The sequence below is a fragment of the Pan paniscus genome, chromosome 22, assembly GCF_029289425.2.
Source record: "Pan paniscus chromosome 22, NHGRI_mPanPan1-v2.0_pri, whole genome shotgun sequence".
Classification (NCBI taxonomy): domain Eukaryota; kingdom Metazoa; phylum Chordata; class Mammalia; order Primates; family Hominidae; genus Pan; species Pan paniscus.
This window is the reverse complement of record NC_073271.2, coordinates 32530043-32543692: the sequence shown is the minus strand read 5'-3', so window position 1 is coordinate 32543692 and position 13650 is coordinate 32530043. Positions and strand designations below refer to the sequence as shown.

The window sequence follows — 13650 nt, the reverse complement described above, 5'->3', positions numbered from 1 at the left end:
TCCTGTGGGAACCAGGGGGACCCCGTCCTCTTGTTACTGCAAAGCCGGCTGCCCACCACCCCTGCGGTTCACTCTGCCCTCGAGTGCTGCCCCGTGTGGCCCTGCCTGGCCTGCAGTGCTCCCCCTCCCAAGCTGTGAGTGATGCGACTAGCAAACAGCTGTGCACCTCAGGTGTCCCGTGTTGGGTGCTGTGTTTGACCATCCCGAAACCCCAGTGTGGGAATCCCTCCCTCACCAACAGGGTGGAAAGGAGGCGATCAAAACGCACCTCTGGTGCAGGGGCCGTGGGGAGAGGGCTGCTGCTGGGGGGTGGGCAGGCCACCTGGCCAGCCAGGCAATGTGGCAGGGCAGTGGCCCAGCGACATCAAGGATTAGGAGACAGGCCACGTCTAAGGCGACCTTGAATATCGAGGATTCTGAAGAAATCAAAAGGACAAACAACTCAAATGCCTCTGGTGTCAACGACAACCAGCAGACATGTCAGTCCTGGAGGCATGGTCGGACTCTGGATGGGACAGTCACGGGAACAGCTGCCTATCTGATAAGGGGCCACCAGGGAATTCACAGCAGTTTCCAACAGCAGAGCCCCACAGAGAGCAGGGACAAGAGACCTGGGCCCGGGAAGGAGACAGGGACAGGACTCTTTGGGGCAAGTAGGAAAGAAGGATTAGCAATACCGCCCCCTAGTGGCTTCCGCAAGTGCCCGGCCTGTTAGGAACCCGAGTTCCTTGCTTTGGGGGTGGCGGCAGTCACAGGGCATTTACTCCTTCCTGTAACTGTCACGTGAAAGCAGAATGACACCGGCGTGGGGGGTGACTTTTCTCCAACCCTCAGCCTCTTGGGTCATGGAATATGGATGCTTGTCATGAAATGGCTGAGCTCAAAGTATTCCATTCCCCTTCAAATTTTCCAGACTTCCCAATCTCCCCCATCGGGGGTTCCCTACGCTGAGGGCCTGGAGTCTCCTGAGCTTTGGAAATTGCATGTGTCCGGCTCACTTGCAGAGGCTGACTCCGGATCTGGACAAAGCCCAGGCTTGAGGTGATGTTCTTTTGTTTTGCTTTTGAGCACAGCCAGCTCCACAGACTCAGAGGGCCGGAGGAGACAAGGAGGAACTCGCGGGAAGAGAAGACCTGGAGCAGGAGGGGCTGACACCAGCCCTCACTTCATCCCAGACTATACAGACTCACCAAGGGCTCTGACCAGGAACAGAGACCAGAGTGATTTCAAAGAAAGAATCTGTGATGACACTTGAAATGGCTTTTATAGATAATATTTGATGACGGAAGGAGACATCAGGTTGTTCTGGGTATTAAGAAAACAGAGGCTGGCCGGGTGCGGTGGTTCACGCCTGTAATCCCAGCACTTTGGGAGGCCAAGGCGGGTGGATCACAAGGTAAGGAGTTCGAGACCAGCCTGACCAACATGGTGAAACCCCATCTCTACTAAAAATACAAAAATTAGCCAGGCACGGTGGCAGGCGCCAGGTACTCGGGAGGCTGAGGCAGGAGAACCGCCTGAACTCGGAGGGCGGAGGTTGCAGTGAGCCGAGATCACGCCACTGCACTCCAGCCTGGGCAACAGAGCGAGACTCCATCTCAAAAAAAAAAAAAAAAAAAAAAATACCAGCACTTGGGAGGCTAAGGTGGGAGGATCGCTTGAAGCCAGGAGTTCAAAACCAGCCTGGGTAACATAGTGAGACCCCAGGAATGAGATCTACAAAAGAAAAAATTTAAAAATGAGCATGGTGGTGCATGCCTATAGTCCCAGATACTTGGGAGACTGAGGCAGGAGGATTGTTTGACCCTGGAGGCTGCAGTGAGCCAAGATGGTACCACTGCACTCCAGCCTGGGCAACAATGAACCCCTATCTCAAAAGAAGAAAAAAAGAAAAAAGGGCCAGTCTATTACCCCCTCTGTATAATCATTGCTACAAATTTGTTACAGACTCTTTGAAAGGGGCAACACCTGTTGCTTCACGCCATCACTCAGAACTGAAACTTGAGGGAAAAACAGCCCTCTCTGCAGGGGACCCACATCAGTGGAAATATTTTCCCCTCCATGCTGACCTTGTCTACGCTAAGGCAGGACATAAGGTACAGGGGCCAGCAGAAGAAAGTGCCCTCCACAACCACCACCTCTCACAACTGAGTGCTTAAAACCACCACAGAATTTGCTAAAAGCAGGACATGGAAGGTAACAGCTAGATGACACGTGGTTCTGCCTTCGATCTGGGGCAAAAGGGCCAGGCCAGAGACGGAGGGCCACCCAACCGCATCCCCAGAGGCTGCGCACAGGCAGGCGTGGGGTCGACTCCCAAGGGGAGGGTGACAGGGAGGTCGGGTGACGAACAGGGCAACTCCAGCCAAAATGGGGATTCGTGCCAAGTGGGGAAGCAGTGGGGGACCCCAAAACACCCAGCCTGCCCAGAGAACACACCGGGTACCCTAGATGACAAGGATATCCTGCTCCTAGAAAAATCTAGAATGCCCCATCCGATCACTTTCCCTTCTCTCTTGCGTTGCCTCTCGACCTTCTCGGCTCGGCCCTTCTCACTCCAGGCTACAACCCAGTCTCCAGCCCAGCTCTCCCAGGGCGCCTCACCACTCTGTTTTCCCTGTATTTACTTATGTTGGTCTCCCCAAGCCAGGATGTAGGCCCCAAGAGGGTGGTGGCTTTTGTCTGGTTTGTTCCTGAGGTGTCCTCTGGTACCCAGAGGATATTTGATAGACATTTCTTGAATGAATGAATGAATGAATGAATGAACAAAGGCATGGCCATGCACATACTGCTTTCATCATCCTCTCCCACCCCTGTCTGCTCAACAGTGTTCCACTCTGGGTCTGGCCATCGGGGCGGAAGCCGGCATCTAAGGCCACTCTGTTCCCAAGACCGGACAGGGACGCGGATCACTTAGAGGAGGTGGGGCGGAGACACGGGACCTTCAGGCCTAAGGAAGCAGGACTGCTGAGTGGATTCAGTGGGGACAGTGACCCCCAGTGGCCACTGAGAATTTGTGCATGAAAACAAGTGTGTTACTTCAATATGCCAGGCAAGGGAAGTGCGATCTGGCTCAGCTTCCAGCTGCATTAACTCAGTCTCTCGTTTCTCTGTGGGTGACCCCCTCTACATTTTCTCTTACCCCTCTCCCCTACCAAAGCAAGCAAAGTCCAAGGTTTTCTAGCTGTAGAGACTTTTTCTGGTGAAGAAACAGGCACAGACCCATGAAGTAATTTGTCCAAGTCTGTCTGTCCTACACACACACCCAAGGTTGAACTGTAGCTTAATAACCAGGGAGGCTGCAGAAGTCCTGGGAAACCCCAGACCAGGGAAGAAGGGGCTGGAGCAGCTCATCCTCCACCTCCTCCCTCTCCCCATTTGATGTTTCCAGAGCCAAGGACTCGGAACCTATGTTGTTTAAGTGAACGCTGACAACTGTTTAGGTAAGGAGGGCCAAGGGCATCGTTACACAGATGTGCTTTCAGCAAAGACGACGGAAGTGGATATAAGGGAGGAAACTGGAGTAAACGAGGACCCCAGGAGACTTTCTCCCCTGCCCCGTGGCACATCCTCCTGCCCCTCTCTGCTGGAGGGCCCTGGCCCTGTGGGCACTTGCTGAGGATGGCTGGGCCCGTTATCCACGATAACCCGAGGAGGCACCGCATACCCCTGTCCACCGTACGGGCCACTGCATAAAATGAAGGCTTCACCCTCTGCTGCCCACGCTGAGCCTCCAGCTTTCTTCCTTCAAACGCCGACCTATCCTCACAATCCCAGATTCCAAGGAAGTCAGGTCAAGTTCTCCCAAGCAGTCTCCCCAAGCCTGAGCCTGATTTTCTTCTAGGCACCCCCAGCAGCAGGAACTAATATTCAACAGTAGAGTTGCTAGAGACATCTGGAAATACTGCTCAAAACAGAAACAAAGACCCCTCCAAGTACAGATCCAGAACCATGAGAAGGATCTTCAACCCAGCAGCCACTGTAAAGTGGAAGCCTGCCCAACCTTCAGGCTGGGCTCCCTTTGCAAAAGCTTTCCCAATACACTGCCCAGATGGTTGCAGGCAGTTTTAGACTATGACACTGAGGTGACTTCACTTGGTCTTTTATTGCCAATTTTGATTTATATTTAAGGATGATGGCTGAGAACAGGCAGGCCATCAGGGGTCCCCCACCCCAACTCCCACTATCAATGCACAAGAAACAGATTTGTAAAACCTAATATTGTTCTTCTTTTTCTTTCTTTTTTTTTTTTTTTTGAGACAGAGTCTCGCTCTGTCGCCCAGGCTGGAGTACAGTGGCACCATCTCAGCTCACTACAAACTCCGCCTCCCGGGTTCAAGCGATTCTTGTGCCTCAGCCTCCCGAGTAGCTGGGATTACAAGTGTGTGCCACTGCACCTGGCTAATTTTTGTATTTTTAGTAGAGATGGGGTTCCACCCTGTTGGCCAGGCTGGTCTCAAACTCCCAACCTCAAGTGATCCACCCACCTTGGCCTCCCAAAGTGCTGGGATTACAGGTGTGAGCCACCACACCCAGCAAAACCTAATACTGTTCCTCCCCAGGTATGGCCAGGAAGCAGGCTGCTCAATAAGGACAGGGGACCCATGGTCATTCATCTGTCTGCACAGGATCAACAACTGCAAACCGCACCTCACGCCAGCCACATGACACTGAAAGCTGTCTCTTTTCAGAAGAGCTGATGGCACCTCCTGCATACTGTCCTTCAGTCCGCGGCCCCAGCAAAGGAGGATGTCAATCAGTGACGGGGCAGAGATAATCAAGAAAATGCTTTCGGCTGGGCGCGGTGGCTCACGCCTGTAATCCCAGCACTTTGGGAGGCTGAGGTGGGCAGATCACGAGGTCAGGCGTTGGAGACCAGCCTGACCAACATGGTGAAACACCATCTGTACTAAAAATACAAAAATTAGCCGGGCGTGGTGGCGGGTGCCTGTAATCCCAGCTACTGGAGAGGCTGAGGCAGGAGAATCCCTTGAACCTAGGAGGTGAGGTTGCAGTGAGTGGAGATTGCGCCACTGCACTCCAGCCTGGGTGACAGAGCGAGACTCTGTCTCGAAAAAAAAAAAAAATGCTTTCAGTGGAAATGCATTTAACCAGAACAGACCGTATCCAGGGAAAGTTTTTTCCCTTAGATTTCTCAATCTTGGCTGCGCATCGGAATTACTCCAGGAGCTTTAAGAAATCCTAATATTCAGAACATACCCCAGACCGATTAGGCCAAATCCTCTGAAGCAGGAACCCAGGCACTGGTATGTCAGCTCTTAGGTGATTTCAGTATGCAGCTACAGTTGAGAACCACCCGTCAAAACAGATACCATTTGACCAGGCATGGTGTCTCACACCTGTAATTCCAACACTTTGGGAGGCTGGGGAGGGAGGATTACTTGAGCCCCAGGAGTTCGAGACCAGCCTGGGCAACATGGAAAAACCCCATCTCCCCTAAAAATATAATAATTAGGCCAGGTGCAGTAGCTCACACCTGTAATCCCAACACTTTGGGAGGCCGAGGCAGGCAGATCACCTGAGGTCAGGAGTTAGAGACCAGCTTGGCCAACATGGCAAAACCCCATCTCTACTAAAAATACAAAAATTAGCCGGATGTGGTGGCACACACCTGTAATCCTAGCTACTCAAGAGGCAGAGGCAGGAGAATCGTTTGAACCCAGGAGGCGGAGGTTATAGTGAGCCGAGATTGTGCCACTGTACTCCAGCCTGGGCGACAGAGTGAGACTCCATCTCAAAAAAAAAAGAAAAAAAAAATATATATATAACACATACGTGTGTGTGTGTATATATATATGTATGTATCATATATATGTGTGTGTGTGGGTGCATGTGTGTGTGAAATTAGCATGGCATGGTGGCACATGCCTGTAGTCCCAGCTACTCGGGAAGCTGAGGTGGAAGGATCGCTCGAGCCCAGGAGGTCGAGGCTGCAGTGAGCTGAGATAGCGCCACTGCACTCCAGCCTGGGCAACAGAGCAAGACCCTGTCTCAAAAAACAAAAAAGATACTTTTTTTGCTTTGAAAAATCAATCTAAAAAACTAACCTATTTAGATACCAAATTGCATATGAAATAAAATCTCAATTCTCTTTTTAGAATAAATAGATCCACAAAAATGCTAAGGAAATATACTACAACATTAACGAGGGTTACTTCTGGTGGGAAGATGATGGGTGATACCCATCTTTTTCACTTCACTTAGTTACTAAAAGAATAAGCATCGTCACCTTTAAAATCAGAAAACAAACACAACTACCTTCCAAAGTTTAATCAATCAACTCCTTAGAAGTGAAATCTAACAATCACTTCAAATACTCTAAAATTCGACAGAGTAAAATCTCAAATTACTTTCTCATCTTCCTAATTCTTATTGAAAAGGAGTCCCTCCATGAAGTGTGTGCACTTTCACGAGGATGCCAGGGAGGACTCACTGATTTTCACACTGGATAACGTTGAACCGCTCCAGTTTCAGAAACTCATCAAAAAGAGGATTTACTATGTTAAAACGTTCATGTCCCAAGTTAAAAATGGATACTGAATACAACAGCATCCATATTTCTGGAGAAAAATCAGTACACATGTCACTTCTGTTATAGAAATCCATTTACAGTGTGTCCCGCTCCATGGAAGCCCTGGTCTCAGGCGCCTCCAGCTTTACCGTCTCCCTGCACACACCGGGGGCCTGGTAGGCTTCGAGCAGAAGCCGAGGTCCCATCAAGGGTCCAGACTTTCCGTGCCTCCTTTGTTTTCATGGAGTCTGGGCCGCTTTAGCTCTGGGGGACTGCCCTGAGCGTCTCCAGGCGTCTCTGCAACATTAACAAACATAATGTTGGCAAGTAAATGAAGAATTCTGGAAGTCAAGGGCTGACATTTACAGAATACAGAGCCAAGACACGGAACTGAGCTGCCTGGCAAGATCCTATACTGATATAATGGAAGTTCTATAGAGTGGCTCTCAACCAGGGGCGATTTTGCCTCTCAAGGGACAGTGGGCAATGTCTAGTGGCATTTTAGAATGTCATGGGCAAGCTGGGCGCGGTGGCTCACGCCTGTAATCGCAGCACTTTGGGAGGCTGAGGCGGGTGGATCACTTGAGGCCAGGAGTTCAAGACCAGCCTGGCCAACATGGTGAAACCCCAACTCTACTAAAAATACAAAAATTACCCGGGTGTGATGGCGCACGCCTGTAGTCCCAGCTACTCGGGAGGCCGAGGCAAGAGAATTGCTTGAACTTGGGAGGTGGAGGCTGCAGTGAGCCGAAATCGTGCCACTGCATTCCAGCCTGGGCGACAGAGCAAGACTGCATCTCAAAAAAAGGAAAAAAAAAAAAAAGAATGTCATGGGCAAGAAGTAGCACCCAGGGATGCTGCTAAACATCCTATAATACACAGGACAGTCCTCCACAACAAAGAATTACCTGGCCCAAAAGGTCAATAGTCATCAGATGGAGAAACCTGATCTAGGCGATCTCCTACTGAACCCACTCCCTGGCTCACCAGGATGCTCTCACTGGCCAGGTGCCTCCCTGCTGAGGCGTAAACAGGCAGCCAGTGGGTTTAAACAATGGTTCCAATAAGATGCATCCCTGCTGTCTCAGAACTGACTTAAAATTAGACAGCATTAATTTCCAAAAGAACAAAAGAAAAGATACTCTACCTTTAATTATATTAAACCAGTAACAATATTACTTACCTGACTGAATTTCTTCTGTAGAAGGGGTGGAAATCACACTGGTTGGTACAGAACTTGGTGGAGTGTCTGTCTTTAAGGGTGTTAAGTTTATTCTCCTTGATTTAAAAAAAAAAAAAAAGTAGAGGGGTGATGGCTCATTAGTATCATAGGAATTGTTTATGTATGATACCAACCTTCAAAACTACCAAAGGAAATACTTAAATTTTCAGCTGAACTTATGGTTCAAGGCATTAAATAGTAAGATGTGCCCACTTGTTTAATAACTGAGGATTACATTCATATATTAAGTTAAACCATCACATTTATAACAGTCAACTTAAACCATAACCAGTCATCGAAAAGTTTCAAAACCTGTGTTCTGTTCATTACCCATGGTCTTGTGAACACTCTGCTGGCTGCTGTAAAACGCAGTCAGATATGGTTTCCATATATAGAAAGCGCCGAAACACAGGTAATACTTTTTTAAAATCCAGAGCGTTGGGCCGGGCAAGATGGTTCGCGCCTGTAATCCCAGCACTTTGGGGGGCTGAGGCGGGCAGATCACTTGAGGTCAGGAGTTTTCGACCAGCTTGACCAACATGGCGAAACCCTGTCTCTACTAAAAATGCAAAAAGTCAGCCAGGCATGGTGGCGCCTGCCTGTAATCCCAGCTACCTGAGAGGCTGAGGTAGGAGAATCACTTGAACCCAGAAGGCGGAGGTTGCAGTGAGCAGAGAGCATGCCATCGCACTCCAGCCTGGGCAACAGAGCAAGACCCTGTCTCAAATGAATAAGTAAATAAATAAAAACCCAGAGTCTTAATTTTCAACAACTATTCTTGTTTGCAAAAGATTACACCTTCAAGAAGCTTGGTAAATAATTCAGAAGAAATCAAGAGGGGAAAATAATTTAATACCAAAAATAGTTCAAGGAATACCTTCCGTCACATAAAAACAAACAGAAAATTGTAAAATACATTGCTAATCTGCAGAAAGAAATGAGAGATTTTAAGAGGGCGTTAAAGCCAGCAACCCATACACATATTATGAACTTGCCAAAGAAGACCTATTGGCGCAGGAGAAGCTGAGAGGCACAGGGCGCTTCTGTCCAGCTCACCATCCCCACCACTCCCCTCTGCATCCCCCTTCCCAGCTCTCCTTGTGACTCAGTTTATGGGAAAGTTGGGAGGCAGAGGGCTTGGTGGAGAAGGAACTATACAGGATCAGAGGGGTAACTGGACATCAGCTGCAGGGGAAGGATGGAAACAGGAGGCTGTGCTGCCTGACGGCAGAAGGATGTGCTAAGTGGCTCTGTATCCAGTAGAAGTGGGAGACACAGGCGTGCGTGCCAGTCACACTGATGTAAGCAGGGAAGAAATGACTCTGCACCTCCTGGGGATTATTTGTTATCACATCAGGACCTCCGTTTCTCACCGACCAGGCTGCTGGAGACATCAAACGCGGTCTCAGGAAGACACTCCTGGAATTGCCTACATCCTGGGCAGAACAGCATAAATAAAAAATGGGACCTGCTTCCTGTCCTTGGGGGCTCACAACCAGCAGGGGAAACTGGAGCATCAAAGCACCTGCTATGGAATCTGATGTGTGGTGACAAGGGAAAGGCTGAAGGGCCACAAAGACTGCAAACAGAGAGGGTACATTCAAATGGGTCTTTCAGGAGACTCCTGGCATCACCAAGAGGAAGAGATGTCCAGGGCTTCCCCAGAGAAGGGAAGGACAGAGGCCTCAAAGGGCAGAGAGTGCTCTGGGAAGATGACATTCAGGACTAGGCTGGAGATGAAGGCCACGGACTCATGAGAGAGAGTGGCCACAGTCCTGGATGACAGGCTGCAGCCAAATCACAGTCTGTGTGTGTGCATAGCAGCCTGGGCTTTATCTGACAGGCAGGAACTGGAAGAACAAACAGAGGCCTATATGCAAGAAATGACACTCTCGGATTTGAAGTTAAGAATCTCTCTGGCAACCTAATGGCATGAAGCATTCGCCGCCTGAAATTTCACCTGCAGCAGGGTGGGAGCATTCTGTCTGCATTTTGTGTTTCATTTTGCAATGACATCTTGTTCCAACAAGTTCTTACCGTGGTGTTGTCTTGCTCCAGGCTTGCAGTGTGTTCAGAGTGACCCTCCGGGATGGGTGGGCTTTTGTGTTTTGACTACTGGGCTGCAGGGTCTTCTCCTCCGAAGGCCCCGGCAAGGGGCTTTTGACAGCAGGAGTGATGGAGGGAGGGTCCCTGATGGCTGTTGGGGCTGGGGCCTGTCTGGCCTGAGGGGGGGTCGTGCCGGGGCTGCTGGGGTCTTGGGTTCTGCTGGCAGGGGTTCCCTCTACCGGTCTGGGTCCTGGCGAAGACCCTCGATGTGTCTGACTCTTGGTTTTCTTTGCTGTATCAGGAGTTCTCATGTTCAAAACTGGCTTCTCTTTCAAAGGAATTCCAAGTTCATCTTTCTCAAATGTCACAAATGAGCAGTAACCGTCCGTGGAAGAAATGGCCAGGAAGGCACCATCGCTGGACCTTCGTCCCCAAAACAGGGAAAAGTTACAGACCTTACCAACACTCTCACATCTACTTAGAAGAGGGAAGTTCGAGCAAAATCACAAGCTTGTTTGAAGGCAAAAACCAGGGAAAAGATACAACTGGAAAAGAGTGTGTGATAGCGACTCACTCATGCAGTTTCATCGCGATTTGCTAAGTCGCTGCAACCTATCTGTGCTACTAGCAATTTTCACTTGAATAGGCCGGGTGCGGTGGCTCACGCCTGTAATCCCAGCACTTTGGGAGGCCAAGGCAGGTGTATCATTTGAGGTCAGGAGTTCGAGACCAGCCTGGCCAACATGGTGAAACCCTGTCTCTACTACAAATACAAAAAAATTAGCCAGGCATGGTGGTGGGCGCCTGTAATCCCAGCTATTCGGGAGGCTGAGGCAGGAGAATTGCTTGAACCCAGGAGGCGGAGGTTGTAGTGAGCCACGATCGTTCCACTGCACTCCAGCCTGGATGACAGTGAGACTCCATTTCAAAAAAAAACCTCACACTGCGCCAAGCAGGCCACGGGGGCTGAATTGGGACCAAAAGGTGGCAGAAGGGCAGTGCTGAGTGACATCCTCTACACAGGCCCAGCTTGGGGCACTTCCCTGTCCTGGGCAGCAGGGGCATGCAGGGAAGGGCTTCCTCCCATAGGGCCTCAGAAGTCCCCAAATGGCCAGGGAGTCTACAAGGCCTCCCCTCAGTTTATCAAAGTCCAGTTAACCCCACAAGGCAATCTGAATGCCATCAAAACCCACCAGTGTGAAAATAAGAAGCAAGTATTGTGGCAAACTAGAAACGGCTTTCCTTTTAATGTTGATTCCTTTAAAAAACAAAATTGGGGCCGGGCGTGGTGGCTCACGCCTGTAATCCCAGCACTCTGGGAGGCTGGGGCAGGAGGATCGTTGAGCCCAGGAGTTTGAGACCAGCCTGGCCAACAGGGCGAAACCCCATCTCTACTAAAACCACAAGAATTAGCCAGGCGTAGTGGTGCACACCTGTAATCCCAGCTACTTGGGAAGCTGAGGCATGAAAATCACTTGAACCTGGGAGGTGGAGGTTGCAGTGAAATGAGATCACATCACTGCACTCCAGCCTGGGTGACAGAGTGATACTTGGTCTCAAAAAAATAAATAAGAAACAAAATTGGTGAATATGTCCCCCAAAGCCATCTTTAGTAATGAAATGCTCCCTAACCCCGGGGTGTCTTCCAGGATACAGGCACGGTCTCCTTCATTCACTCTCCCTCATTAGCAGCCACTCACCATGAAATGTCACTGAGGGTGTGGTAATGTATATTAGACACGTAACCAAAAGGGAAGGACTGCTGGGTGTCATACAGAAGCACGGAGTCCTCCGAGGCCACAGCAAACACCAGGCGGTAGGGCAGACTCATCAGCTCCACACCTGGGGGTCGGGGACAGAGACAACGTAAAACCACAGAAACAAGGCTTCTGACCGGGTGCAATGGCTCACGCCTAGAATCCCAGCACTTTGGGAGGCCGAGCCGGGTGGATCACTTGAGCTCAGGAGTTTGAGACCTGCCTAAGCAACATGGCAAAACCCCGTCTCTATCAAAAATACAAAAATTAGCCAGGCGTGGGGATGTGTGCCTGTAGTACCAACTACTCAGGAGGCTGAGACAGGAGAATCACTTGAACCCAGGAGGCGGAGGTTGCAGTGAGCTCAGATTGCACCACCGTACTCCAGCCTTAGCGGCAGAGGAAGACTCTGTCGCACAAAAAAAAAAAAAAAAAAAAAAAAAAAAGAATATTTATAAGAATAAAAATACATCCAGCATCCACTAAAGTAAAAGTCAGTGTCTGGTATCTAATCAAAAAGTACCAGGCAAACAAAAACAGGAAGATATGACCCACAATGAGGAGAAAAAAATCAAAACCAACCTATATACAAGGACATTAAAAGAACTATTATAACTGCATTCTATATGCTTAAGAAGCAAGAGGAAACTGAGGCGGGCAGATCACCTGAGGTCAGGAGTTCGAAACCAGACTGGCCAACATGGCAAAACCCTGCCTCTACTAAAAATAAAAAAAAGTAGCTGGGTGTGGTGGCACACACCTGTAATCCTGGCTACTTGGGAGGCTGAGGTGGGAGATTCACTTGAACCTGGGAGACGAAGGCTGCAACGAGCCGAGATTATACCACTGCACCCCAGCCTGGACAACAGAGCAAGAAAAAAAAAAAAAAAGAAAGCAGCAAGAGGAAAAATGGTGCATGGAGAGGCACAGAATATATAAGGAAAACCCAAAGTGAACCTCTAGAGATGAGAACCACAACGAAGAAAAACACACTGGACGGGACCAAGGGCAGAGCATGCAGAAGAAAGGGTTAGAAAACTCAAAACACAGCTATAGAGACTTCCAAAATCAAACACTGGAAGAAGAAAAAAACAAAAAAAGTAAGCAGTATCAAAGGCCAGGAACTAATTTCAAAGGACCTAATATAATACATGTGTAATGGGAGTATTTGAATAAGAGAAGGGAATAACAGAAATAACATTTGAAGGAAAAATGGCTGAAACTTCCCAAATGTAATAAATGTAATAAAAACTATAAACGGATAGATCTACGAAGTTCAATGAACCCCAAGCACAAGAAAACAAAGAAAATGACTGGGCGTGATGGCTCACGCCTATAATCCCAGTACTTTGGGAGGCCAAGGTGGGTGGATCACCTGAGGTCAGGAGTTCGAGACCAGCCTGGCCAACATGGCAAAATCCCATCTCTACTAAAAATACAAAAATTAGCTGGGTGTGGTGGCATGCGCCTGTAATCCCAGCTACTCTGGAGGATAGGAGGGAGAATCCCTTGAACCTGGGAGGCAGAGGTTGCTGTGAGCCAAGATTGCACCACTGCACTCCAGCCTGGGCGACAGAGCAAGACCCCATCTCAAAAAAAAGAAAAAGAAAAAGAAAATTGATAATGAGAGACATAGACAAACAAAAGGAGTACGTCCATTCCTTTTAAAGTGCCTTAAGCAAGAAAATACATCCTGAAGAAAGAAAAAAAAAACTGACATGTATTTTGATAACCCCAGTCTTTGCTCCAGCTTTTAAAAATAACTAAACCAGGCCGGGCACAGGGGCTCACACCTGTAATCCCAGCACTCTGGGAGGCCGAGGCAGGTGGTTCACTTGAGTCCAGGAGTTCAAGACCAGCCTTGGCAACATGGTGAAACGCTGTCGCTACCAAAAATACAAAAATTAACCAGGCTCATAACCTGGTCTCAAAATAAATAAATAAATAGATTTAAATGTAAAAATAAAATATTTTTTAAATAACTGAACTGAACCAAACCCAGATACCCACCTTTCCCCATAAGACAGAATCCAAATCTCCACCCCACTCTGGTGACCTGTTTGGGAGAGAAAACATAACACACCCCTGAGGCT

General features: G+C 49.0%; 1 protein-coding gene across 1 annotated transcript in view; it reads right to left on the bottom strand.

Moving 5' to 3' along the window:
• Window positions 1-6258: 6258 nt before the first annotated feature.
• The window catches only part of CHAF1B (chromatin assembly factor 1 subunit B), a 31239-nt gene continuing 23847 nt past the window's right edge, over window positions 6259-13650 (bottom strand). Inside the window, exons 11-14 of the mRNA XM_003823957.5 lie at window positions 11501-11642; window positions 9792-10223; window positions 7716-7810; window positions 6259-6829 (exon numbers count right to left, since the gene is read on the bottom strand). Coding sequence (XP_003824005.3) covers window positions 6738-6829; window positions 7716-7810; window positions 9792-10223; window positions 11501-11642 — 761 coding nt within the window. The 3' untranslated portion in view covers window positions 6259-6737. The remainder of the gene's footprint in view (window positions 6830-7715; window positions 7811-9791; window positions 10224-11500; window positions 11643-13650) is intronic.